General features: G+C 47.6%; 1 protein-coding gene across 1 annotated transcript in view; it reads left to right on the plus strand.

The window, feature by feature from the left end:
* The window catches only part of BLK (BLK proto-oncogene, Src family tyrosine kinase), a 44,218-nt gene that overhangs the window by 12,650 nt on the left and 3,936 nt on the right, over positions 1 to 27,632 (plus strand). The window contains exons 3-11 of the mRNA XM_042032957.1: positions 5,470 to 5,572; positions 7,922 to 7,970; positions 14,017 to 14,110; positions 15,066 to 15,164; positions 16,196 to 16,299; positions 22,198 to 22,347; positions 22,967 to 23,119; positions 23,964 to 24,143; positions 24,672 to 24,748. Of these exons, the coding sequence (XP_041888891.1) occupies positions 5,471 to 5,572; positions 7,922 to 7,970; positions 14,017 to 14,110; positions 15,066 to 15,164; positions 16,196 to 16,299; positions 22,198 to 22,347; positions 22,967 to 23,119; positions 23,964 to 24,143; positions 24,672 to 24,748 (1,008 nt within the window). The 5' untranslated portion in view covers position 5,470. The remainder of the gene's footprint in view (positions 1 to 5,469; positions 5,573 to 7,921; positions 7,971 to 14,016; positions 14,111 to 15,065; positions 15,165 to 16,195; positions 16,300 to 22,197; positions 22,348 to 22,966; positions 23,120 to 23,963; positions 24,144 to 24,671; positions 24,749 to 27,632) is intronic.

The raw sequence follows: 27,632 nt of genomic DNA on the forward strand, positions 1-27,632 counted from the left end.
GATGGAAAGGGGGCTCATTCTGTGATTTCAGTAAACTTAGGGGTTTTTTTGGACCTGCCCTCAGAGTGAAACTCTATTGGCTTGCTTGGGTATTAACCTGTTTTTCCATGGCAGTTTCATGGGGTTGAGGCAAATGGTGAGCCAAGACTTCTGCTTTTCTTCTCTATTTGGTCTTGTTTCCTTTCCTGTACCCCCCCATGCAATCCCAAGGCTGTCTGTCAGTGTCATCCCCATCCCTCTTGCAGAAAGTGCTGGATTCACATCAGAAATGACTTCAGATCTCTTTTGCCCTGGTAGAGGAAAGCAGCCAACGGCAGTAGGTGGTGCAGGGCTGCTCATTGTAAAAATGAGATGGGCAAAGGTTTGAAATGACAGAACCTGAGGCAATGGCATGAAACTGAGTCCAGGGAGCTTTAGGTACGATATCAGGGAAAGGTTCTTCCCCCAGAGGGTGCTGGGGCACTGGAGCAGCTCCTCAGGGAATGGGCACAGCCCCAAGGCTGCCAGAGCTCCAGGAGCGTTTGGACAATGCTCTCAGGGATGCACAGGGTGGGATTGTTGGGGTGTCTGTGTAGGGTCTGGAGCTGGATCAATGATCCTTGTGGGTTCCTTCCAACTTAGGATATTCTGTGATTCTATCATCTTCAGAAGAGCTCCCTTTGACCCATTCCTGCAGGAACATTTGCACCTGCATCCGCCTCTCTGTAGCCAAAATGCCCCCTCAGCTACCCCTCTGAAGGTTGCTAAAATTGCATTGTCATCCGCTGACGTGGACACTCAGCACATTTTAGAGGTTCTGCCCGTGCATCCGGTGTTCCTGTGCCCTTCATGTCTGTCCCACACTAATTCAGAGCTGGCTGCACCACAGAGCCCCTTGTCCTGGTGTCTGTTGGCTTCTTCAGCTTGGCTCTTCCAGGAGCACCTCTGCGTCACATATTTTTTACTCAAGACTTAGCAGCTAACGGGGACTCATAAAATCATAGATTATCCTGAGTTGGAAGGGACAGATAAGGATCATTGAGTCCAACTCCTCAGGCTGCACAGGACCACCCCAAGAACATCACCATTTTTTTCTAAAACTGTTTTGTTGCTAAATTTTTTTTATGCATATAGAATAATAAAATCCCTGAATGGTTTGGGTTGGAATGGACCTTAAAGATCATCCTATTCCCACCCCTGCCATGGACAGGGACACCTTCCACTGCCCCAGGTTGCTCCAAGTCCCATCCAACCTGGCCTTGGACACTTCCAGGGATCCAGGGGCAGCCACAGCTGCTCTGGGCACCCTGTGCCAGGGCCTCCCCACCCTCACAGGGAAGAATTTCTTCTGTATATAGAACCTAAATTTCACTTCTTCCAGTTTAAACCCTCTGCTCTTTGTCCTATCACTACAGCTCCTGATGAAGAAGAATATGGAAAAACTTTGTGTTCTGCTTTGATTTCTGGTCACTTTAAAAAGAACTTGTTTTATAAATTTGAGGGTTTGAGGAAAACAGTTTCCCCTCGCTCAGTTATTAAATATAAACCAACATTTTTAGATGTGAAAAACTATAAACTCACAAAAGGAAATTTCTATGCTTTTCTGAGTTATTGTGTACTCCCCAGTGCTCTTTTCCATTGGAAAAAAAAAATAAAAACAGGGTGGGAGAACTATTCTGAATGTCTTTTCTCATTTGTTTTTTTCTTGTGAAGGTAATTTTTAAAAGCACTAATCCGAAGTGGAAACACGTTGGCACAACGTACGTTCAACTCAGCTGCCTTTATTTTTGAAAACAGAATTACTTTTTAACAATTGAAGGTTCCACCAGCTGTGAAATGGGAACCAGCAGCTCTCTCTATCCAACAACATTTGTCTGCAGGACTATTTTGGGATTTTGCAAAACACCTGCTGGCCTGAAGAATGGTGATGGAGGCAACTGGGAGAGTGGGACTGGTCGATTTTGTAGGGACTGTGAATCCCCAGAGCTGTTCAAACCCCTTCTGTGCGTGGGTGGGAGCGAGTGACCTTTGCGGGAGAGAGTGACCTTTGCTTGACCTGAGGTGGGCCGTGTTGTTCCTCTCTCTGAGCTGCTTTTGCATGACTGTGTCTCTGGCCCGTGCATGGGGAAAAAGCTGAGCCTGTGCAAGGGTGCAGAGAGGTGTTTCCAGTGTCAGCAGGGTGCAGAAAGGGCCGCAGTGTCCCCACAGGGGTGCACAGGACAAGTGGTGGTCCCTACTCCTCTCAAACCCTACCAGAGAAGCCACGGGCCCCTGGTGGGACTTGCTGAGGTTGACATTCCTCCAGGACTTTCCCATTCTGCCTCACCAATGCCATGACTGGGTACCACAGTACGTGAAAGAGGGTTCTTGCCTCAGTGGGAGAAGTAGGACACGGTGATGATGTGGATGATTATGATTAGATTTATAGCCAATACAAGAAATATGGCTAATAAATATCTAAATAGCATCTCCATCACCTATTGCAATGGTTATAGCGTCACCAGGTCATGATAATATATAGATTATATATATATTATAGATATTATATATGTATATAACCTATTGAGTCATGAGGCTCCTCACTTTCTGAACTGCTCAAAGAAATCGAAATGCGGCTCACTCCACTTAGTCTCAGATTTGGTCAACAGCCTGTGACTAAAGGATTACGATAAAAGCAAGTTCAGCTAGAAATGTAGATTTTCATTCTTTGGCCCTGCAGAATTCACAGTTGCAAAGCGCCTATGGAGCTACTTCAGGATTTTTCTCTGTATTTGACCTTGTCTGAGCACTTTTACTCACCCACCCAAAAGTGGGTGTTCCCCATCTTGGGGCTGGATGTCCTGCAGGTGTCCCTTCCAGGGTGAAAACCCACCCAGAAGCTGCCTTCCATCTTGGAAGAGCAGTTGGTCCAGTGGGTCCAGTCTCCAACAGCATTTTATACCCCTTTGCAGGCCACAAAATCATCGCAAATATATTACTACTACTACTGCTACTACTACTACTACTACTACTGCTACTACTGCTACTACTGCTACTACTACTATTACTTTTATTATTATTATTATTACTAATTATGTATTCCATTAATTACGTGAGCACCTGTTGTTCTTGTGTTCGGATGAACTGCACTGCCCGACATAAAGCGGAAGGGGAGAGGGAGGATGTGTGTGGGAGGATATATTTGAAGACCCGAATATCTTTCATTGCCATCACACATTGAGAGCATCTGAAAACCCCAAAAGATGCATCCATGATGCCGTAGATGGTCCATCAATTCTCTCATAAGATCATCCTGGTGACTTGACTGACAGTCAAAGCAAGTTGCTGACTCGTGCTATATCTCACATTCCCTAAATCTGCCAAAAACATGGCAATTGACCACATTATCTCTCATTTGGGAGCAGAGTGTATCAAAGATCCCAGGACTTCCCAGTGAGACTGTAACAAGAACCACAGATCGATGTCAAACATGTAGATGGATTTTCTGTCTTTCATGGTTGGTAATGAGTGATATCTAAAACTTATCCATCATCCATCTTTAATTAAAAGGATATCTTGCTGGTCCCTGGGTGAAAAGAAAATTCCAGCCACTCTCATGGCAAAAAACCACAATCCAGAATCAGAAGTCCTGGCACAAAGTTGTGAGGGGAGGAGCAGGAAAAGTTCCCCTAATAAATCCTGTGCCATTGCACCGCCAGATCTCCTAAACAGAGCAAGCCCTGGGTGCAACCTGGAGGCTGCCAAAGGAAAATAAAATTGCTGCAGGAGCTGCTCTGGTTGATTTAATAGGTGAAACTCCCCCTCTGCCTGTGCTGACAGTGCCTGGAGCAGAGCTGAGGCCTGGGGACAGATGGATGGGCCATCTGTAAACTCAGGTCAAAGGAAATCTCAGAGGTGAAAAAGTTTTGGATGGGGGGAAAATGTATGTTGGACTACTCTGAAATATTTCACCACTTCCTTCCATTTTTCTCTTTATCAGATATAAAGAGGCAGATATGAGGCAGAAAGGAGAAAACATTTAGAAAAATAACACCTTAAAATATTGTGATGGCTCCATTTGGAGCCTCATTTCAGAGTCCCAGATTTTGAGATATTAGATTCATGCTAGAAAGCAAAAAAAAAGTTGCTTTTACTGGAATATTTTTTCCTGTAAGTCTGTTTGCTGGGAGCTTTTCTGAACACAGCGGTTGGAGTCTGACTACCATGACACAGTGCCAGACTGACATTTGGGGATGTCCCTGGGCCTGAGGTCCCTGATCCTCCATGATCACTGCAGACCTTGGGGTATTTTGGCAAGAATAGGAGTCGATGTGTCTCTGCACAGCTATGAGTATTCAGGGTTTGGATTTTGGGTTTTTTTGGGCATGTAGCCCACACCATCCAATGCCTTTGGTTCAAAGCAGGGACTGGGGCAGACTTTGGCCCTGGATATTGCACTTCAGTAACACTGCCTTCATCTGCTCCTTCATTTTTGAGGCTCCAAGCAGAGTTTGGCCATTTTGGCTACCTAGACCCATTATTATCCTTGGATTCCTGACCAGAGCTGAAATTACATTTCTATGATGAAATCAAACAGTTCTCAAGCCCGAATTTGGAAACCTTAATGCAGACCAGATGATGATCCATGGAAAAGCTTTGATTCATTTGTGTCCGGTGATCCTTGAGGTGTCCAGGTCTGGGATGTGCATAGGGTATAGGGAAACCTAATCCATGATTTCTGAGAGGATCCAGAGCACATCAAAAAGTACCAGAGTATTGCAGATGGATGAGACAAGCCCTCAGCCCACGCTTCACTGGCAGGATGGATGCAAGCTACACCATATTCCTTACATTTCTTACAGTATTCCAAGGGGTTGAAGAGGTCCTGTGGCTTCCTGGACAAACCAAGTGCGAGTCTGTGCTGCTGAAACATGAGGAGCAGCGGGACTGGTTCCGTGCACGACGCGGCCACATCCGCGCACTGCCCTTGCTGCGTGGGAGGGACACGAGCTGCAGAAAGCTCTGAGCAGCCTGAGGTGACTCGTTCTTGGGCCAGGGACTGTGTGACCCTCCTGAAGCCCTGGTGCAGCTGAGCAGCTCAGCACAAGGCTGTTGATAAACCCATCTTCATCCCTCTGGCATCCCCCGGCTCTGGAGCAAGTTCGATATCAGATGGGGATCTCTACACTGGAGAGGGGACATATCCAAAGCAGTCATTTGTGCCTCTTTTTTTTTTCCTCTGGTGACATATAGTGTCTGTCTGAACCTCATTTGCAAAGTGTGAAACACCAGAGTCACATGGGAACAGAAATCGTGGGGTTCGCAAGGTCCAGGGTGGCAGGAGGACTGTAGACAGGATGGTTTTAGACTCCTCTCTTCGCTGTCCCATCGTCCTGCATTCTGATCTTCTCCAATTTGTTCTTCATGAATGCAAAGACTTTTTTTCCTCAGTGCCTGTGCCTTTCCCCAAGAGCAGTCTCATTAAAAAACAATTTCTGCTCTTCCTTCCAGGATGGGGTTGTTCGGCAGCAAAATTCAGCGGATGCCCAATGAGAAACACACTTCTGGAGGCAACCCAAAAACCAAAGGCAAACCTCCTCCTGCCCCACTCCAGGTAAGCCTGCAGTTTTGTGTCCTTTTGGGGTCCCCCCACAGCTCAGTTGTTGTCTGGAGTGATGCAGGCAATATTTAGAATCACAGAATCACAGAATTATTGGGGCTGGAAGGAACTCAAAAGCTCATCCTGTTCCACCCTCTGCCATGGGCAGGGACACCTTCCACCATCCCAGGTTGCTCCAAGCCCTGTCCAGCCTGGCCTTGGACACTTCCAGGGATCCAGGAGCAGCCACAGCTTCTCTGGGCAGCTTGGTCCTCCCAGCTGATCCCTGTATCTTTTGGACGGGGTGGGAAGGGCTCTGAGGAACCTCTGTGTATTAAAAAACCCTAAAATACAGTGTGTTGGTACTTAGAAATATCTTCTCATCAGCACTTTGAAACCCAAGCTGATGTTGCTGACTTGCAAGATGGGTCAGATTCAGGCTAAGATTCAAAGTTGCAAACCACAATGGAAACTTCACCACTGTGAGTCCTCAACGGCTTCGGCAAAGAGGGTCTGCAGCCAATCTGTGTCGGGGTGAGCTGACAATCAGAAACGCTGGGCATCCGCTGCTCCCTTTGCGGTCACTCAGCCTCTGCTGGCATGGACACAGAGCAGGAAGGAACTGGGGCAGGATTTAGGAGACCTCAAAAGACACTCTTCTTGTTTAAATGCTGCAAGTCACTTCACCTCTGTTGCCGTCCAGAGGACATGAAATTGTTTTGTCTTTCCTTGCCCCTGACAGCACTGCAGCCAGCAGCCAGCACAAGACAAACTCGAGGTGCAACTCTCATGTGAAAACCATCTCGAACCCTGGGAGAGGGGAGGAATTGCCAGTTATTGCTTTTTATGACAGCTGGAGATGCTTTTCACTCCTTTAGTGTAATTTCTGAGTTCTCCCATGGCTATTCAGCCCAGTTTTCATGACAGCAGATGTCAAATTGACCAAGAAGATGTTATTTTCCTAAATTTCATTCTCTCCAGCTCACTGGAGAGGAGCCAGTATCACTGTAAATACAGTATCATTGACCATTCCTTATTTTTTTGCCACAGGCACTCAGCTCTCACATGTCAGGGGAAATCCAAATTTCTTCCAGTTAAATGAGAAATGGCAGCGGATGAGCTGCTCCCCCACCCCACATTTCGGCTAAGTAGGGGTCAAAGGGTGGTGCAGGAAGAAAACACAAGGTGTTTTTAGTTCTGTGTCCGTATTTCACCACTTTTGCACGTGTATAAAAATACCTGGGAGTGGTCAAACACCCACTAGAGGCACTGGACACCTTGGAGTGATCACAAGGCTGGCGCTGGAACTTGGGTGAAGGCCAATTTCAAACTGTTATCCCCCAAAACAAGGTGGTTCCATCCCAGCTCATTTGGAATGATCTATGGACAGTTTGACAGCTCCCACAGCAGGGCCAAACCAAACCAGGGACCATGACAGCATTTTAAAAGTGTGCCCCAATAAGTTGCAGTAACTTGTTGCTATTTAATTTCAGTCTGTAACTTCCTCCTGAGGGGCAGCGGAGGGGCAGCTCCGATCTCTGCCCTCTGTGACCAGAGACAGGACCTGAGGGAACAGCTTGGAGCCATGCCAGGGGAGATTTAGGCTGGATATTGGGGAAAATGTTCTTCCCCCAGAGGATGGTCAGGCACTGAACAGGCTCCCCAGGGAATGGGGACTGCCCCAAGGCTGCCAGAGCTCCAGGAGCATTTGGACAACGCTCTCAGGGATGCACAGGGTGGGATTGTTGGGGTGTCTGTGCAGGGCCAGGAGATCGATCAATGATCCTTGTGGGTCTCTTCCAACTCAGAAGTCACAGAATCATTGAATCATAGAACATCCTGAGTGGATATCCACAAGGACCATCAAATACTCTATGATTTCTACAATTCTCTGATTAATTTGTTGTTATAGCCAGTGCCTCTGTTTTCTGAATGTAACCCTGAACAAAGGATATTCCATGAGCCTTGGGACAATTATGACAGACAATATTTCTGGGTTTCTGCTTGAAATGATACTGCAATTGCCATTTCTCAATTGGGCCATTCATATCTCATCCCTCACTGGTCTGAAATCTGGCATCAGATGGGATAGAGCAGGGTCCGAATGAGTCGGCAGCAGATTTCTGCTTTAACTCAGAGGGAAGCCAAGGGTTATTCCAGCTTTCTGTTAATTCAGCTACAAACACCTCATGGCAAAATGTGCTAAGGCCATCACAACACGTGTGGAGCCAGACACGGAGGCTGCTGACTGCCAGCAGTGGTCTCTGGACCAGACTCCCACTCGTCTGTGAAGCTGAAATCAGTTCTTCCTGAAACACAGCAAAGTAATAAATATCTCCTTTTTCCTTTCTATTTCTATCTCAGGCAAGACAAGTTATCAACAACCCTCATCTAAACCAAGCCTCTGCACAAGGTAAGGTTCTGTTTTCTTTGCCTCCCCGTGGGGTTTTGCAGGATGGTGGTCCCCAAATGGCAGAGTTTGAGGACGAGCCATCACGTCACAGGCGTGTGGTTTCTGTATCTGCAGCCATGCCTGACAGGGAGTTTATCAGAGTGGTTCAGAAAACTCAGTTTACATCACCAAGTCTTTGCAGCTGCCAACTTTCCCCTGCTCATCAAAGAAACCAAGAGGGAAAATCACTCCCTCTCCTTTGGAAGCAGGTGATCTTTAAGGTCGCTTCCAATTCTGTGATTGGTGGAGCAAAGGGAGGTCTGAGTCTGGAGCTGCGTGAGATTGCTCTGCCCTGTCTGCAGTGTGACAAGTCATGGATGCTTTATGCAGCCAGCTGAAAATTTCAGAGGAAATCACAGGCATCAGAGAGCCCAGAGAGGCTACAAAGAGAAGGAGAAGAAAGGGAAGAGCACAAAATAAGGATACACAGAGCCCCTGCCTGGAGATGGGCCGCTGGCTTCATCCACCCCTGCAATTATCTGCGGATCACAGATGGTGTCTTTTAGCAGGGAACCCTCTGCTCCTTCTGCCCAGCCTTCAGCAGCAGTTCGTGTGTATTCTTATCAAAGAAGTTCTGCAGATTAAGGACAGAGAGAGAGATAATTAGAAGAGGGGGAAAAAATAGAAGAAGCTTGGAGGAAAGCAGTCAGCAACACATGAAAGTTCTTCACGTGGATGGAAACGTAGGATTAGGGGAGACAGGGCATGAGGGAAGAAAAAAGGGGTGGTGAATAAATGGGGTGGGTGGAATGAGAGCATTAGGTCTTCTTAGATCTTATGGATGATGATGGAGGGTGCCTGCCATGGTCCAAGCACGGGAACCCCTGCAAGGCCAACATTTTCTTCAAATTCGGCGTTTGTTATGGAGATCAAATCTGTGGGAGGTGAAGTTCCTCAGCCACGTGAGCTGGGGTGTGTTTTCATGGAAATACCACTTTTCCAGAAACCACATTTTCTTTTGCAGAATTGTTTTCATGGCACAATTCCAAGTGGCCATGCTCTCCTACCTCCCCAGCTGAGCAGAGAGTGACAGTTTTTCACAGGATTTTTATCACAGGGTTTTTTCACCCTGGTCAGAGTCACAGCAGAAATTGTGATCAGGGAGGCAGATTTTACTTCTCCTTCATGCCCAAAGGCAGAAGTGGAAAGATGCTAAAAAATGGATTAAGTACCGTATTAGCCATTTTCAGCTCTCAAAAATAATTTTGTTCGTTAGATTCAGTTCCAGTTCTGGAAGAATATTCACACTGACAGTCTGGGAAACTTCCTATTTTTCTCTGCCAGTGTCTGAATTTCCTGAAATGATGGTACATCTGACTGTGCCCTTTGTGGTAAAATGGGCTGATAAGAACCATGAAAGGTATTTGAGATACCAGAGATCTTCTCCTAAATGACAGCAATTCAAGTGAATCGAAAGAGAAAGCACAAAATCCAGGCAATCACTTCATATAAAAAAAATTCAAAGAGATGAATTAAATCCTGTGGGAGCACTTAAAATTCAATCAGGGAAAATTATTGGCTGTGGAAGTGTGGCATGTAATGTAAAATCAACCCTTTTTTTCCCCTTGTTTTTTTTTTTTTAATTTTCGTGGGTGTTTTTTTGCTCTCCTTGCATTTTGAATGTTTGGGTTTTTTCTGATCTCGAGTTGTTGAAATTGTTTCACACTTTCCAGCTTTCACACCCCTGTCTCAGAATTTATTTATTTATTTATTCATTCATTTTTAACAAAAGCCTAGCGGCTCCTGACATTATTTATCCTCATGGAAGTAACACAAAGCCAGGCAAGGAGTGCAAAACTGGATTCAACGTGGTGCACGTGGCACTACTGATCCTTTTTTTCACTGGAGGTGGTTCTTCCACAGTGTGAGTCTCCCATTCATTTTAACATTGTTCCCTGAGCAATCACGAAGTTTTTAAGGCTGGTTTTAGGTCTCTGTGGAGTCAAAATTTTAATTCTGAACCGCCAAAGCCCCTGGCACAGCAAAGTCCTGGCCCATGGTGGGCCCCAAACCCAACCCATGTTAGAGCTGCTGTTCGCTTGCCTTGGATGGATAAGACATAGAAAATAGGGAGAATGACCCCTGCCCTTGCCCTGCCAGCTGCTCACAGCTGGATTTAAATCCCACTGATGGAAAGAATTGGTTGTTTTGGGTGCCTGTTCTCAGGCATTTTAATAACCTGCAACAACACAAGGAGTTGAACTCTCTGCGAGGTCCTTCCTTCTGATGAGGAACCACAACTTCTCCCACCTCTTCACTTGAATTTTGCTGAATGGGACTGAGTTTCAGGGGGTGGAAGCTCATCATGCTCTGGAACTTGAGCTCTTTTGCGTCATCTCAAAGTTAATGCTGAAATTCTTGGTCATTTTTTATTGTTCCCGATACGGTTTTGTGTTTGAAAGGAATTGTGTCAGAAATGTAGGTTTGAGCAGAAGTGGGAAAAGGAAGGGTTATTTCTACTGAAAAGGCTGAGTTTTCAGTGAGAAATTGAAATTTCTCATCAAAAATGTTTACTTTGATCTGGAGCACATCTGAGGAGGAGCAGCTGAGGGAGCTGGGAAAGGGGCTCAGCCTGGAGCAAAGGAGGCTCAGGGGGGACCTTGTGGCTCTGCACAACTCCCTGACAGGAGGGGACAGACTGTAGCTAGGTAGGGGTTGGGCTCTTCTCCCGGGTAAAAAGTGAAAGGACAGGAAGAGAAGGCTTCAAGTTGCACCAGGGGAGGGTTAAATTGGATATTAGGAAAATTTTTTTCACAGAAAGGGTTATGAATCTTCAGAACAGGCTGCCCAAGCAATGGAATCACCATCCCTGGAAGGATTTAAAAGCCATGTGGATGTGGCACTTGGGGACATGGTTTAGGGGTGGCCTTGGCAGTGCTGGGGGAGTGGTTGGACTTGGTGACCTTAGAGGTCTTTTCCAACTTCACTGATTCAGTGATTCCAACCAGGCCATGCCAGGCTGAGACAGAAAGCTGACCACATTTCCAGCAGCAGTAACTCATAGCTCAGTGCACCCAGCTGGCCAACGTGTCCTGCAAGGTGTCACTTACACCATGGCCATCCTAAAAGGGCTCTAAACCAATGGATGATCCTCTGGGACACCCTGGCACAGTCTCAGCCCAGCTTCACCGCCACAAGACGGTTGCAGAGACCTTCCATTTGAGACAGGCCAGTGGTGGGAGGACTGGTTGAATCATTCCTATTGAGCCACCACGCTGGCCCTCAGCCTCTGCAAACCCTGCTGGTATCAGACTTTCCTGACAGCAGCTCTGAGGCAGGATGTGTTTGGCTCCCAAACAAAGTCCCGGGGCTGGCAGCTTTATCTGCAGAGCAGTCGCTCCTCGCAGACCCAACGGCTTCTCCGCTGCGGAGCCTCTCATGGCCTGAGTGGATCAAACAGGCCAAGGCAGTGTCAGCCATGTGTTTCTTGTGGGGTGATGGACTCAGAGACAGGGAGAGCCCCTTTCATCCTGGCATGGCAGCTCCTGCTGGCTTGGGCAGAGGGAACTTTACTTCTGGCTCATTTTTAGTGTGCAGTGTTCTCAGCGCCTATTTTGGGATAAGAGGTGATAAAGTTTTTTTTCAGCATACAAACCCTTTTTGTCCTTGCTGTGTTTGCTCTTTTTAATTTCATTTATTTTCACTTACGTCAGTTCCTTCCACACCAAAACTCCATCTTCATTTTCTGGAGTACACAGCCACTCTGGGCTTGAAGATATTTACACATTTGCTCCTATTTTTCCAAGCACAAGTGTGATCACTGCATTATTTCCCTTTCAAGAGGACAAGGAGGGTGTGTGTGGATCGCAGGCTGGTTGTGGACACCTCGCAGGAAGCACATGCCCCAAACCCTTTCATGTCAGAGCAGATGTGTGATAACAACTTTCTCAAGGAGGCAGACAGAGTTTGGGTGCATTGCTAATTCGAGCTGCCTCAGGGGGAAGCCCCCAACCGTGCCAGCTATTTTCAGACTTCAAAGCATTCTCCCTTGTGACTGATCATCCTTTCCCCATCCTGGGAGAGAGACTCTGCTGGAACCTCTCATGGATCTCTTATTTCCTTCTGAAAAGCCTGAAGGGAGCTGCTCAGGGCTCTGCTTTCCAAAGCTGCCTTTCCTCCCACGCTCACCCTTTCTCCTCCCTTACAAATTGCCACTGGAGCAGCAGCCGGCCTTGCACAGACACGAACCCAAGCTGCCCCAGAGACACTGTTATCTTGCCGTGACAAAGGGCCAGTCTGGCTCTCTTGCTGGTGGCATTATTTGAAAAGGTCACCCAGAGACAGTGGCTTGACAGGCTGTTTTGAAAAATGCTAATAATAGGCTGTCCATCGCTCTCAGTGCATTAATTAGGCTGAGCACAAGCTGAAGCCTTGCTGCAGCACAGTTCCCATTCTGTCTTTTTCTTCTTTTTCTTTTTCTTCTTTTTTTCTTTTTCTTTTTCTTTTTCTTTTTTTCTTTTTCTTTTTCTTTTTCTTTTTCTTTTTCTTTTTCTTTTCCTTTTTCTTTTTCTTTTTCTTTTTCTTTTTCTTTTTCTTTTTCTTTTTTCTTTTTTCTTTTTCTTTTTTTTTCTTTTTCTTTTATTATTATTTTTTCTTTTCTTTTTGCTTTTAATTTTAGTTTTATTTTTATTCTATTTTTCTTTTTCTCTTTCTCCTTATTCTCAATCTTCTGCTTCTCCTTCTTCTTCTTTTCTTCTTCACCTCCTCCTCATCATCATCCTCCTTCTCCTTTTTCTCCTTCTCCTTCTCCTTCTTCTTCTTTTCTTCTTCACCTCCTCCTCATCATCATCCTCCTTCTCCTTTTTCTCCTTCTCCTTCTTCTCCTTCTTCTTTCTCTCCTCCTCCTTTCCTTTTCTTTTTCACCACGGTGTTATGGTTGGATTTCTGTGGTCCTGTGCTTGTGCTGATCTTTTTTATAAAGTTAGATCTGGCCCAAAATAGCTGCTCCTTTCTGCTTCAGCAGCTCCAAGTGTGCAGAGCACAGGGGAAGGGTTGCACCACTTCCCCGAGAGCAACCTCAGCACCTCTCGGGTGTGCAAACCAAGAGGTTCAGCCCCAGCCCACAAGGATCTGCCCCGGGCTGTGTCAGAGGATTGTGGCACGTGGACAAGGCTCATAAAAAGGAGAGAGAGGGACTTTTTATATGGGCAGATATTGGCAGGACAAGGGTCAGCAGTTTTAAACTGGCACAGGGCAGGTTTGTGTTAGACGTGAAGAAGAAATTGTTCTCTGTGAGGGTGGTGAGGCCCTGGCACAGGGTGCCCAGAGAAGCTGTGGCTGCCGGGCCACTGGGAGTGTCCAAGGCCAGGTTGGATATGGCTTGGAACAGTGTGTGACAGTGGAAAATGGGTTAATGGAAAATGTCCCTGCCCATGGCAGGAGGGTGGAACAAGATAATCTTTAAGGTCCCTTCTAACCCAAACCATTCTATGCTTCATTCTATGATCTGCAAGGAATTGTGTGCAAGAGGGAGGGATGGCAAGATACCGGATGAGCCCAGTGCGCAGGCCACAGACCACGAGCCCAAGGAGAGCTAAATCCTAGAAAAGGCCTCAAACAATGGAAACTGAAATGACTTTATATTTTTTTTTCAATTAAAAAACTCATAATTTCAAGTCAAATTCCACAGCCACCTTGGGAAAGGTTGCTAGGGCAGTTTTCATTTACCACAGTGTAAAACTCAGGCTGAACTCTGACAGGTTATTTATGACCCCTCTAATTCCACACAACCCCCTTTTTTTTGTTGACACTCTGAGTTTTGTGAATGGGGAATGGTTCTGCAGTGTTTAAAAATACATGCACAGGAAATGCTTTGTTGAATCAGTGTTAATCCCTGAGCAGAGGTTGGGGTGAGCAGGAAAGCTGCGTTGGTGCAAAGGTTGGATTTGGGGGTGGGAGGGTGACAGAGCCCCGTGTTTAGGGGCTGAAATGCCATACCATACACCCAGGTGTGCATCAAGCCACTCAGGGAACAGGCTGGCTTCAAAGGAGTTAATTCTTCTTTCAGATCACTTGTTTGTGGTTGCACTGTACGATTTTCCTGCCTCAAGTGACCGTGACCTGGAGCTGGTCAAGGGGGAGAAACTCCAGGTCCTCTCCAAGTAAGTGACCTGCTGCCGGAAGGAAGTTCAATGAGGAGCATGGGGAGGCGGGGAAAGGGGACCTTGGGGTCAGCCAGCACTTTGCAGCTGACCAGAGCTAAGCCTGTGCCTTGGCTGTGGGTGCCCTCTTCTCTCTGCACGGTGACACTTCCATGGGTCACAGGTACTCTGGGCTGGGTATTGTCCCTGCCTGAGTGGTACTGGGACCTTGGGGCCTGTGGGTGCAGAAGTAGCATAAATAACAACAAGAGAAAAAAACAGCTCCTGTCCTGTGTTTGTGCTGATTGTGCTTCTGCAAAGGATGTGGGTTGGGTGTAGTCAGAGGAAAGGACAGAACTGAGCCAGAGACTTGTGAGGTTTCATTTCAACTTCTCAAACTCACCACAGAAGAGGCACAGTCCATAACAGGGCATAGGTGGGCTTGGGGGCCCCAGACCCTGTAGGGCTGCTCAGCCTTTGGCTGCTCTGTGAGGGGGCCTCAAGAGGTGACATTTCTCACCCAGACTGCATAGACTGGGACCTGTGGGACAGGGAGATGGAGAACCCCTGCATAGGGATGGCTTTGGGTCATGGCTGGTGGCTCAGTCATCAGTGGGACAGTAAGGTGGGGTGTCCGGAAGGCAAAGGAAGGAGCAAAAAGGACTCTCAACGCCCCTGTTCAAGAGACAAAATAAACCCCATGAGCCAGATTCCCCTTCTCTCACTTGAGGTGTGTGGCAAAGGTTTGGGTCTGTGGTCGCTCAGCATTCATGGAAAGAGCCTGACACCTCCACAAGTCCCTGAAACACCAAACACCTGATTTCCATCCTAGGGAATCCAGAGGGAGCTGCAGAGTGGATGAAGGAATCCGAGTCCATCTGCAGTGCTCAAACCGCACAGTCCACGTCCTCACAGCCTCAGCTTGTCACAAAACCCCCTCTGGGCACTCACACCTTTTCCTCTGCTCCCTTTGCAGCGAGGGGGACTGGTGGCTGGCAAAGTCCCTCAGCACTGGGAAGAAAGGATACATCCCCAGTAACTTTGTGGCACAAGTGGACAGTTTGGAAGAGGAAAAGTAAGTGGGAAAGCTTTTGAGTGGTGAACATGAGTGCAGTGCCCTGGATCTCAACAAGCTCCAGGATGAGCTTTATTGATGGCAGGAAGATGTCAATGCTGGGCTGGATGGCAGGAGGTCTTTCCTCATCCCAAACAACGCCGCCCAAAAGCTCAGGACAAATTTTTAAGCATCATATTGGGGTGTAAAGGGAGGATGAGGTGGTTATGGGGAAGTGGGCAAAGGTTCTTGTCCCACTCACTGTGGAAAACAAGGATTTGTGGGGGGACAACAGAAGGGTTATGGTGGCACTGCCAGGGACCATCCTCTGGTCCCACTGGGCCAGTCCACCCACACAAATGGTGTTAAACCTCTTCACCCTCCAAAGGGTATCCATGTGTAAACTGGGAATCTCTGGATGGGGTGCACTGATCCAGGTCTTGGATGTGCCAAGGGCCACACCAACAGTTTAACAGGAAAACTGAGTGCCAGTGCCCAGACCCACAGTGCTGCTTTTTTAACGAGCCCAGATGCAGCCTCCCTGCAAGGAAGATGGAATGAAAGACTGGAGTCAAAAGAGTTTATTTTGCCTATAATACAAACAGAAGGAGAATTTTTTTCCATGAGTTATCCTCCTCTGTGGCATTCAGCCCTAAATGATCAGTCCTGCTTTCAATCTCTCTTGGAGGGACACAACCGTCACTGAGTTCAGCAAATATTTAGCAGCGCACAGAAATGTGGCTGAGACATAAAAGCTCTTTGTATCCAAACCCAGAACTTCTCCTGTGTATGGGATCCTGCACATCCCATCTACTCCTTGTGCTGTCTGGATTTCCAGGCTGTGAAACAAGCCCGAAGTGACCCAAATCTGGTGTTAATCTACCCAAAACAGTCTGTTACTGCCACTTTCCAGCAGATAAAAAACTATTTGGTGATAAAAACAACCCTCAGTTTCCCAGTGTAATGATAAAAGAAAGAACTAACTGGAAAGAATTCAATTTTTTTAGAGTTTTTCCTTTTCCAGCCATGATTTTGCCTTTTCTCTCTCTCAGGTGGTATTTTAGAACTCTGAGCAGAAAAGATGCTGAACGGCTGCTGTTGTCTTCTGGGAACAAAGTTGGCTCTTTCCTCATCCGGGAGAGTGAAAGCACCAAAGGTGAGATCTGTGGAGCAAAGGTAACTCCTCGTTTTCGTCCAGACTTGGAAAACCTTCAGCAGGGCTCTAGGAGCGAGCTGGGGGCTTGGAGGGCAAAGATTTGCTCGTGATGCCACTGAGATCTGCAGTTCTGTCTGTGGTAAGGGTGGCTCTTCCACTGGAGTTCATGGCAGAGACACAGGAGCACAAATAAGCAGATTTCCTAAAACAGGTATGGGGTTTTATTTTCCATTTTCTTTCCCTTTTCTTCCCAAGGAAATGTCTCTGCTTTTTTGGAGTATTTCTATGCAGTCTTGAAGGAGTGTTTCTCCCATCTTCAACAGAAACTTGCAGAAATTTGGAAAAAGTTATTTTCCCAGGGGAAATATGTTTTTTCTGGTAGCAAGGGGAATTCATACAAACCAGAACTTTTGGAAGGAGACTGACTGGAGCAGGATAGATGGATTTCATCCACTTTCTATCCATATGAACATGACTTTTGAAGAAATGATCCAATGAGGATGGAAAGGGCACAGCATTGTGGCCACTCCTCTTGGGCACTGGGTATAGTTATTAACCATAATATTTAACCATGTAATTTCAATTTCTTTGCTCTGTGCTATTAATTCACAGAGTCTGGAAGAAAGTTTAGGTTGTCCCATGGGAATTCCATATTGTTTCTTTCCTACATTTTCCTCCTTGTTTCCTCTGGGCCATCATGTTTACAGCATGGAGGAAATGATGCTCATGGTGGTCCCATGGTTCTGCTCTGAACCAAATCCTTGGAGTAGATCAGGATCCGGTTTCATCAGTCTTGTTGTCATTTGGTTCATTTCCTTTCAAATGGATGCAGGAGTCTTTCCTTGAAACATGGAAGAAAGGTGCTTTGTGTCTTCCCAGTAGAATCAAGGAATTGTTGACGTTGGAAAACCTCTGAGATCATGGTGTCCAACCATGACTCGATCGGTAGAGAGTTGGAGCATCCATCTGAAATCATATGGAACCTTCTTTTTTTTCCTTGACTAGTTTCCCAAACACTTCCAAAGGCCCAGGCCAAACAGTAGGAGAGGGAACAGACAGTCTGGATCCTCCATCCTACACCTGGCTTTGCCTTCTGTAGCTTCTCCTTCTTCTTTTCCTATCTCCTTTTTCTCCTGCTCACAAGGGAGGTCTCCAAGGCAGCATCTGTTCCTTCCACCATGGAAGCACTCCTTCCACCATTTCCAGAGAAAATTAAATAGTGCCAGGCTCTGGATGCAGCAGCTGGAATCTCATCCTCCTGTATCTGTCTCCCTCAGCCCTCAGGCAGTGCGGCTGTGTCAGACTTTAGCACCCTACTTTGAATTCCCCCCTCTGCCCCGTGCCGGGGCTCACCTCCCCACATCCCTGCTGAGCCGATGGCAAGCAGGAGCAGCTTTCAGAATTTTTAGGGATTTGCAGCTTTCAGAAGTTTTAGTTCAGGAAACATTTAAAAGATTTGTTCCTAAGCATTTCACTTTATGAGTCACTTTTTCTGCTGTATCTGGTTTTCCCTGCTACCTTTGCGGTGCCTTTGCAATGATCAGGCTTGGTTGGGACTTGTCAACACATGCTGCTCTTCTGTTTATCCCATTCCCACTCTCCCTTTGTTTACTGGGATATTTGGGGAACTGGTGTGATTGTTTGTCACACCCAGGAAGGGCAGGGAGCAACACAGACCAAATACTCACATGCTGTGTCTGAAGCTCTATCCACACGTGGTCCTGGTCTTTGTGACATCTCTAGATACCACACCTGCATGGGATCAGACCTTTCTCTGCACTTGTGCAGGACAATTGTCCCCAACTTCTGCAATTATCTGGAGTTTGGGTGGTTCTTGGTCACACAGGGCTTGAGCAGAGGTGGAGTCCTGAAATCCAAGGAGAAATCACCAGATCCTTAATGCCCTGTCTCTGCTGTCAAGAAGAACGAGGTGTGGGATATTCTGCATTAGCAGGTGTGGTGGGTTCCACTCTGTAGAAGCCCCATGTGAGCCCCAAATGCTCATAGATTGGGTTCTGCTCTGAAATGTGTCCCTGCCTTGTGCCTTTTCTGATATTTGGTATAAAATATGGGTGTTCTTCCTTCAAACACCTCATCCTCTGAATCATCCTGTGTGCCCAGCTGCTACCTGAGCACCCCGTGCTTTGGGCTGCCTGAATGACCACATTTGATCCTTCTTAGCCACAGCTTCCTCCTCCCTAAAGAGAAGGGGGAAAGACAAAGCCCTGCATCTCCAAATGTGCCATGAAGCTGAATTACCTGATGTAAAGCATCCTGTGGCCCACCAAGAGATGTCCAGAGCAGCGGACATGGAGTTAACCCTGCCCTTAGAGCCCCACTGTTTTTTCCTGTTTTCCTTCCCCATGACGTGTGTTTTCATTCACTTTGCACATCACCAGCAAAATTTGACCATCAGGGACAAGCACTGGGCTGAGGTAATCCCCATTAGTGACTTAAACTGGGAGGTGCTTGTCTCATACTGGGATGTCTCAGGCACAGCGGGATGGGTTCTGCACCCTGACTAAGAGCAGCACCTATTTCCAGCCCACCCTGAGCAGAATCTCATTTGCCTCATGGTTTGAGGTGCAGAAACTCTGCAAATCTTCAGAGCCAACATTTCTCAGAGTTCATGAAAGGCACATCCAGCATCCTGGGAAGATGGGAATATGGGGACAGTGTGGGAAGCAGGCCGGCAGTGAAATCATCGGCGGAGCACTGTCCTTGCTGAAGCTGCTGCAAATAAACAAAGTCCCCCTGAACTAATAATCATTCCAAAAGCTGCAGGAACACAATCTCCCAGCTGTGCCGAGCCACAGGCTCCTGGCTCCCGGCAGGATTCCTGCATCTCTGCTCCTGGCAGGAGGGACCTCGCTGAGCTCAGCCTCTGCATCCAGCCGAGCTCCTGCGCTTCCCCATCGGGAAGAATTTAAGGGGCTGTTGAGAGCTAGAGGACCAAGAAATGGACTAAACCATGTCCCCAGGTGCCACCTCCACATGGCTTTTAAACCCTGCTGGTGATGGGGACTCCACCACTGCCCTGGGATGCTGTGACAGGGCTGGTCAACATTTTGATGAAGAGATTGTTCCATAAATTTTGTACTCCAGATTCTTTACCCAGGTCTGTGTGGGGATGTGGTGCAGGACTGCAGGACAGGTGAATGCCCCTTGTGGCTGAGGAGCAAGAATTCCTTTTGTCTATCCTGGATATTTCGTCAGGGGGAATTAGGAGTCCACGTAATGATCTTCGTTTGCTGCTGTCACTGGGAGCAGGGACCAGGTTGGATGGGGCTTGGAACAAGTTGGTTTAGTGGAAGGTGTCTCTGTCAATGGCAGGGGCTGGAACAAGATGAAATTTAAGGAACCTTCCAACCCAAACCATTCCATGATTTTGCAAAGGAAGAACTGAATCTTTCCAGCCTTGGTGCTTTGCCTCTGCACAGCAACTCCCAAGGGAACAGTAACCGGCCATGGAGAATGACAGGGAAGCTCCACCACACTCCCTGCAGCAAATTAACTGTGGCTGGGGGTGAAATTCAGTCATTAGCTTAATCATAGGGTAAAAATTAACACAGGTAGTAGGCCAGAGATTGGCCCTGTCTCTGAAAGGTGCAGGAGAGTTTAGAGGGTTGGTGGGGCCTGGAAAGGAGATCCTGCGGGAGAGGAAGCATTTTGGGTGCAACCACACTGGCAAACAGGGCAGGTCTCCTCTTCCCTGCTGACTCTCAGCCCCCAGACGCTCCCTGGCAGACATGTTCATCATCAGTTCCTGGATTTCCTTCCCCAGGGTTGTTTGGCCTTCACACCACATTTGGCTCCTTCCTCGATCAGGCCTTGCCCTGTAAAAATTTGTAACACGCAAACCCTAAGCCGTGTCCCAGGCACGCCAAGCACCCTCTTGGTCTTGTGCCATGTGAGCCCAACTCTCTTGGGCTGCAGCCTGGGCTGCGCAATATTTCAGTCTCTTTGAAATTAAAACAACATCATCACCCTCAACAGCAATAGTGGAAGTTAATAATAGCAGTAATAGTAATAGTAATAGTAATAGTAATAATAATGACATATAGGTGTTGTCATCATTGTCATATTCTTCCTCACAGAATCATTTAGCTTGAAAACGATCCCTTAAGATTCTCAAGCCCAACCTTTGGCCTTGATGTTTATTATTATTATTTTGGAACTTAGGGCCACATGGGTACCACAGAGGAGCCAGAGGAGCCATTCCTTTGCCTTCTCTTGTGGTTTTGTTGCCCTGTTGGAGATGTTTCAGGGCTGTTTCTCAGTTGTTCAGCTGCAAGACTGATCAAACCAAAAGGGCTTCTCAATCTGTCTTCTGCCTGACATTCAAGGTGAAGGAAAGAGAATCAGAAGAGCTTCCTCTGCTGAGGAGACCACCATGTCAAATTTGAGGTTCCCTGGCTCTGCATTTAAACCACCAGGTTTTTCCATGAACTTTACACTGCCAGATCTGATCTCTGCAGGAAGGGAGTCCCCTCAAAATGATTGCTGTCACTTGGAAAAACTTTAGGCTCTTCCAAACTCCGCTGGTAAAGATTTATGATCACTTCAACAGAGCAAATATCCCCAGAGGTGGGTTTTTTTGCTGCTTTTTATAAATGCAAATTGTTTTCAGGCACGGTGTAAGGAAAACCGCTTGATGCTGGGATGGAGAAACACCAGCCAGTGAGGATTTTATGTTAATAAACTTTCCCCTCACATGCAAGATTGGGGTTTCAGAGTTGCTGTGGATGGCCCTGCTTCTTTTTATGATCCTGCATGAACAGACACACACTTTTAAGCATGTACAGCCTTGTCTTTTCATTAAAAAACATCAAAATGGGCAGTTTATCAGCCCAGGTGACATATTAGACTTAGAAAAGCCCAGCGGGCTTGTAGCAACTCACTCCAGAAACAGGATCCAGACGAAGGGAAAAAACCCCACTGCTGAGCTGCGTTGAGTCACACTGACACAGGCTGGAAGTTCTGCTCTGCAGCAACATCTAGTGATGCTTTTGTGCACTGAAAACCAACCTTGGGTTAGATTCTCACAGAGGGAATAGGAGGCTGGAGTGGTGGATGGCTGAGCAGCTCTCTTGAAGCCCAAAAGGGACAAGATTCCAGATGGGAATCTCTAGACCTGGTTTAGCCAGAGTCACAACTTCATGACTGAACAAGACAAATCTCCCTAACTCCCCTTCTGTACCCCTCCAGCTGAACCACTGACCTTGGCACAAAGGCTTCATAATGTTTAATTGAGAGGAAAATGGCTTTAAATGGCTTTAAATTGAAAGAGAGTGGGGTCAGATTAGACGTTAGGAAGAAATTCTTCCCTGTGAGGGCAGTGAGGCCCTGGCACAGGGTGTCCAGAGAAGCTGTGGCTGCCCCTGGATCCCTGGAAGTGTCCAAGGCCAGGCTAGATGCAGCTTGGAGCACCCTGTGCTAGTGGAAGGTGTCCCTGCCCATGGCAGAGGGTTGGAACAGGATGAAATTTAAGGTCCTTTCCAACCCAAACCGTTCTGATTTTGTGATGCTGAGGTTGACAGATCTCAGATGGGAATATGGAGCTGTGGAAAGACCATCCTGACCTAAGGAACATCTGATTGCCCTGCCTGGGGAGGTGCTGCTGCTTCCCACAGTGCTTCCACGGGGCTGCTGGACCACAGCACAGGCACGTCTTACTCCAGGAAGCCTGGACAGCATCAGTTAAGCTCTGATGAACTTTCTTCCTCTCCCCTCGCCTTGGAGAGAGGGAAATGTATAGCTGTAAATTCTGGGGCACTTGCCCTGGAAAGGCACCAGCCAGGGCTGGTTTGCAGCTGGAGGCAGCCAAGGGAAGAGGAGGCAGCTGGTCCCTGGCTGGGGTGCACTTTGTCCTCACAGCTCCTTCTGCTCCTTCTCCAGACGCCTATTCCCTGTCCGTGAGAGACAACAGCTCCTCTCACGGGGACATCATCAAACACTACAGGATCCGCTCCCTGGATGGTGGGGGGTACTACATCTCCCCCAGGGTGACTTTCTCCAGCCTGCCAGAGCTCATCCATCATTACAGCCGTAAGTTGTTTGGATTTGTGTCCTGGAAGAGAGTGGGGACAGAGGGAGGATGGGCTTGGGAGACACCACAGCTGCTCCAGCTGCTCCCATGGGCCAGGTGTGATCCTACAACCAGAACCCACATCCTGGTTTCCATCCTAGGGAATTACAAGGGTGAGCTCTGCCCGCAGCCCTGAAGTCAGGGAGTGTGTCCCATCAGGAAAGGAAAGAGATGAATGCTGCTGGGATATGCAGGAGGGATGCTTGGGAAGCAGGGTTTGGAATAACTGGGCAGGATGATTTGCTCCTCTATTGCCCTTTGAGCTTTTTCCTTTGATTGGGACCATTCCGGATGCCTTGATCCCTCTGGCTGAAACTTTTCATAGAATCACGGAATTATTAAGGTTGGAAAAGCCCTCTAAGACCATGGAGTCCAAGGCAGGGCCAAGGCCACCGCTAACCCATGTCCCCAAGTGCCACATCCACATGGCTTTTAAATCCCTCCAGGGCTGGGGGCTCCACCCCTACCCTGTGTGGTTGTGGAGGTTGCCATGGGCTGATTTTTCCTGGCATGTGTGGATAGAGGAGGAGGTTTTCTCTGCCATCCCACTGAACTGTCCTCTGCTTTGTCCTCTTACAGAGAAAGGAGATGGGCTCTGCCAGCGGCTCACAGCCCCCTGCACATCCCTGGCTCCCCAGAGACCCTGGGCTCAGGACGAGTGGGAGATCCCTCGGGAGGCCCTGAAGCTGGTGAAGAAGCTGGGCAGCGGGCAGTTTGGGGAAGTGTGGATGGGTAAGTGGAATTCCCTCCATTCCAGGAAACAAAGACATACAGAGAGGAGATGGAAAGCCCGTTTTTCTTTTCCCCTAAGGCAAGACTGTTCTGGGAGTGGGAATCCTTCAGGATGAACAGATATTTATGGGTACACACCCTGCAGGGTCCCTGGGGAGGACTGGACAGCTCATGTTTGCACAGATCAGTGGCTGAGCAAGGGTTTCACAGGGGGTGGGTGTTGAAGTCACTATTTACTCATCTCTCAGGATATGCACTCATTCCTCCTGGGAATTCTGGGCACAGCTGTAGGATCCTAAGTCACGCCCAGCAGGGTACCTGGGGGACATTTTCCCTCTTTTTCTGCTTCCCTGCTCCACTTTATACCCCAGACTGCAATCCCTGATGCCTTCCTGCCCACTGCTAATCAGCAGGAGAGGATGTGGGGGGAGCTCAGCTTCCTCTGCCGCCCTCTTTGCGGTTGCTGGTTGCCTTGGAAATTGAGATTGTGGATAGGACCAGGCTGAGTTCATGTCCTGGCTGCACAGTCCTGCCTCTTTTGGATGGCATTTGGGTGATTTGAGAGCCCAGCTGGTGGGATGCCCCAGGGGTTTCACCCAGAAAGGGTCAGGGAGGGTTGTGTGAGGATGGGCTCATTGCAGGGATGATCCCTGATGCAGCTGTGACATGAGTGCCCCTTGTCCTCTCACACCTGCTGGCACTGGCATTTACCCCGTGGTTCTTTATGAGGGATTCAAGCTGTTCCTGCGGTTTTCTGCTCCATGAGCTCTTCTCCTTATTGCACAACCCCACAGCGCCTGCAGGGAGCCCAAAATCCCTGAAAAGCATCTTTCTCTCTCTGCAGGCTACTACAAGAACAACGTCAAGGTGGCTGTGAAGACCATGAAGGAGGGCAGCATGGATCCTGACGCCTTCCTGGCAGAGGCAAACCTGATGAAGAAGCTCCGGCACAACAAACTGGTCCAGTTGTACGCTGTGGTCACCAAGCAGCCCATCTACATCGTGACAGAGTACATGGCCAACGGTAAAACCCTCCTGGAGCTCTTTGCTGGGCTTCTGCAAAACCAGTTTGGTGAACTGGCCAGTGTCCCATGCAGAATGGGGGTGGGGAAGAGGGGGTTGTACCAAATCTGCAAGAAAGTGACCCAAAAGTTTGATTCTAATACAGAAAGAGGCTTTCTGGGTGATGAAAAAAAATGGTGATGCTCCATTTGAAGAGTATTTAAAATTCTCCCCTCCACTGTTCTCACTGGAAGTTTGGTTCAGGTTTTTACTCCCCTCATGGTAAAATTGTCCTTTCTTTTGCCCCTCTTGTTTATAACAGTTTAAAGATGAATGCCCAGCAGTTTGCAACTGATCTGTGCAAAACACACAGGAATTTGGGCTGTTTGGGAGCTTTCCTAAAGGAAGATGCTCCAGTGGACACCCATTCTGGTTCCTCGGATTTTCTCTAGGATGGAGGCAGATTTGTTGCCTATGTTCAGAGAAGCACCAGGGGAAAGAAATTTATAGATTATTCAGAAGAGTTACAGCAGTCCCTCCTCTCCTGCAGGGTGTTTGCTGGATTTCCTGAAGACAGAAGAAGGAAGCCAACTGAATCTCCCCAAACTCATTGACATCTCTGCTCAGGTCAGTGAACAGTCACTGGGAAAAGGATCCAAGGTTTGTTATTGCCTCAGTGGAATTCCTGCAAGTCTGAAGTCAGTCAGAGCAAAGATGTCCTGGAGAAAAACAGCTCCTCCTGGTGTGCTTTCTGAGGGATTCTCCTCATCCCTCTCGTGTCCCTGTGCATGTCAGCTCTGTCCCTAGGGCAGCCTCTGATAGCTTAGTGCAGAGCTAGAGATCTCGAGTCTGGGGTTTTTTGGGGGGTGGTTGCGTTTATTTTGGTCTGATTTTTTTTATTTTGCTTTTCTGCCTTGCTGAGCAGGAAAAAAGTTTCTTTTTCTTTTTACTGAAAAAGAAGAAAAAGCTCAAAAAAGGGACTCCCAATGCAGGACCAGCAGTTCTGCCCTTCTGATGATGAGGCACAAAGGATGTTCTGACCCTCAAATCTGGGAATATTGCTCTTTATGAAGACAAACCTTTAACTTTAAAGTTAAAAGGCTGCAAATCTTAACAGCTGCAGCTGCACTGTAACATTTTAGTCCCAAAGTGCCTCTAAACACAAATAGGGCAAAATTAGGGAAGCCACATGAAGAATGAGAATTGCAAAATCACTGCACTTTGGTCCCAGCCAGCTGCTGACAGAATTTGGCTCACCCAGAGCACAGTTAGGCTAATTAGGAAATATTGGGAAAACAAAAAAACCTGAAGCATCAGGCTGAATAAGGCTGAATAAAGGTCTGGGATTTATCCGTAGCGTCACTCAGCCTCTCTTGGCAAAGTAGACCTGAGGAAAAAATGTGTAAAGGTTCTCTGGTTCCAGCCATTAAATAGAGTTACTTTTTAATGAATTAACAACTGGGGAATCTTGATATTTGAGGAAATGTTTTATAATAGTGGAAGACTTTCCTTCTTGCTTTAACCAGGATGAAAATACTTTAAAGCAGTGCCACCTTCTGTAATTTTTCCTTTGAACCGTCCATAGGGGTGCAGAGAAACCTCTTTCTGTTCCTTCCCTCTTCACTACTGATAAATTTTCTGTATCTGCAGCTTAATCATTGTTGTCTGTGAGATGTTATGGAGACAAATGCACCCTCCCCATTTAGTGTCTTTGACTTAATTACTTCCCTCCTTCCCTCCTCTCTTGAAATCCCCACTTCCCTTCCTCCATCTTTCATTGTTTCAGCCCCTCTCTTGAAAACTATAGCCTGTGGTTTGTTTTAAATTCCTGAGGGTAAGGAATATGATCCCAGTTAATCCATATTACAGAGCCCTTGGGTTCAGGGGGAGCATTCCCCAGAAATTGCCTTGATGCATTTCTGTGCAGGAGGAAATTCCTGCAGCCAGAGCAATCTGTGTGTGGCTCAGAGCAAAGATTTTGGTCAATGTTACAGAACTTTGGAATCACAGAATGGTTTGGGTGGGAAGGGACCTGAAAAATCATCCCATTTCCACCCCCTGCCATGGTCAGGGACACCTTCCACTAGCCCAGGTTGCTCCAAGCCCCATCCAACCTGGCCTTGGACACTTCCAGGGATCCCGGGGCAGCCACAGCTCCTGTGGGCAACCTGCACCACACACCAGGACCAGGACAATTGGGCACAGACCAAATCCCCACACCTCAATGGTGCCAAACTCACAGAAGTCACCCTCAGCATGGGGTAGGAAGGATTTTATCCATCCCTGAGGCATTGGTGTCAACTGGAAGAACAACTTTCATCCTTCCCTCTCCCACCCCAGCACCACCTCCCCAAGACAGGGACTCAAACACTCCCTGGGTATCTCTGGGAGGAGCAGCAGGAGGAAAGGGCAGTCTACTGAGCTATTTTGCAATCTGTTTATCTGCGGTGTTGGGGCGACATCATAGCCCAACAGGCACCCGACCCTCTCGAGCGTAGTTTTTGATCCAATGACATCCATGGGAGTTAAAATTAGAACAGTCTGGGCCCATGCACTCAATCCTGTGGTCAATCTTGAGGGTAAATGCTTAAAAACACTCTGGGCTGGAACGGGCTGAGCATCAGGTCCTATCTCATTAACATCAGGACAGGAAATTACATCAATTCTTCCATTTTCCACTGCAGAAAGCAGCCCTTGCACTAGAGGGGTGTTGACACAGGTTAGAAATGCAGCACTGGAAAGTATGTGTGAGTATCCTGTCTGAAACCACATGTGACTTCTGAGGCTCATGAGAATCTGCATGGAGTGGAAAATTGCTCTGCCCTCATGCACAGGCATCTAAAAGCTTTAATAGGTGCTACCCAGTGCTGGCCAGGGCTGCACAGACCCACTCACCTTCCCAATAGATGCCCAATCCAAGTCTGAGACTCAGCCTGAAAATCTCTGTCTTCTATCAATCTTCTTTTTCAACCCTCAGCACTCATCAATGAAATATTGCTGCTGTCATTGATAAAGGCTCATCACACACCAGGTACCCTGATAAGATTTTAAGAAGAAATTCTTCCCTGTGAGGGTGGGGAGGCCCTGGCCCAGGTTGCCCATAGGAGCTGTGGCTGCCCCTGGATCCCTGGAAGTGTCCAAGGCCGGGTTGGATGGGGCTTGGAGCAACCTGTGGTAGTGGAAGGTGTCCCTGCCCATGGGGTGGAATGAGATCTTTAAGGTCCCTTCCAACCATTCCATGATTCTATGATTTGCTAGTTTGGGGGTTTTTGGGTTTTTTTCTTCCTTTTCTTAATTCATGTATTTAACCTGGATTGTTTATGACTAAAATCCCCAGGGGAGGAGAGACTTGTGGCAGAAACTGGGAATCCGATGATGTGGTTTCAGGTCTTGCTGCAGACACAACTCAGGGCTGTGACTTCTGAGCAAAACAGAGAGTGGCACTTCAGTTCTGCTTCACTCAGCTGCTCAGGCTGCTGAAGCTGAATATCTGCACCTGTACAAGGGCAAT

The sequence above is a fragment of the Corvus kubaryi genome, unplaced genomic scaffold, assembly GCF_017639235.1.
Source record: "Corvus kubaryi isolate FWS band 111438036 unplaced genomic scaffold, C.kubaryi_AGA036_p1.0 37354, whole genome shotgun sequence".
NCBI lineage: Eukaryota > Metazoa > Chordata > Aves > Passeriformes > Corvidae > Corvus > Corvus kubaryi.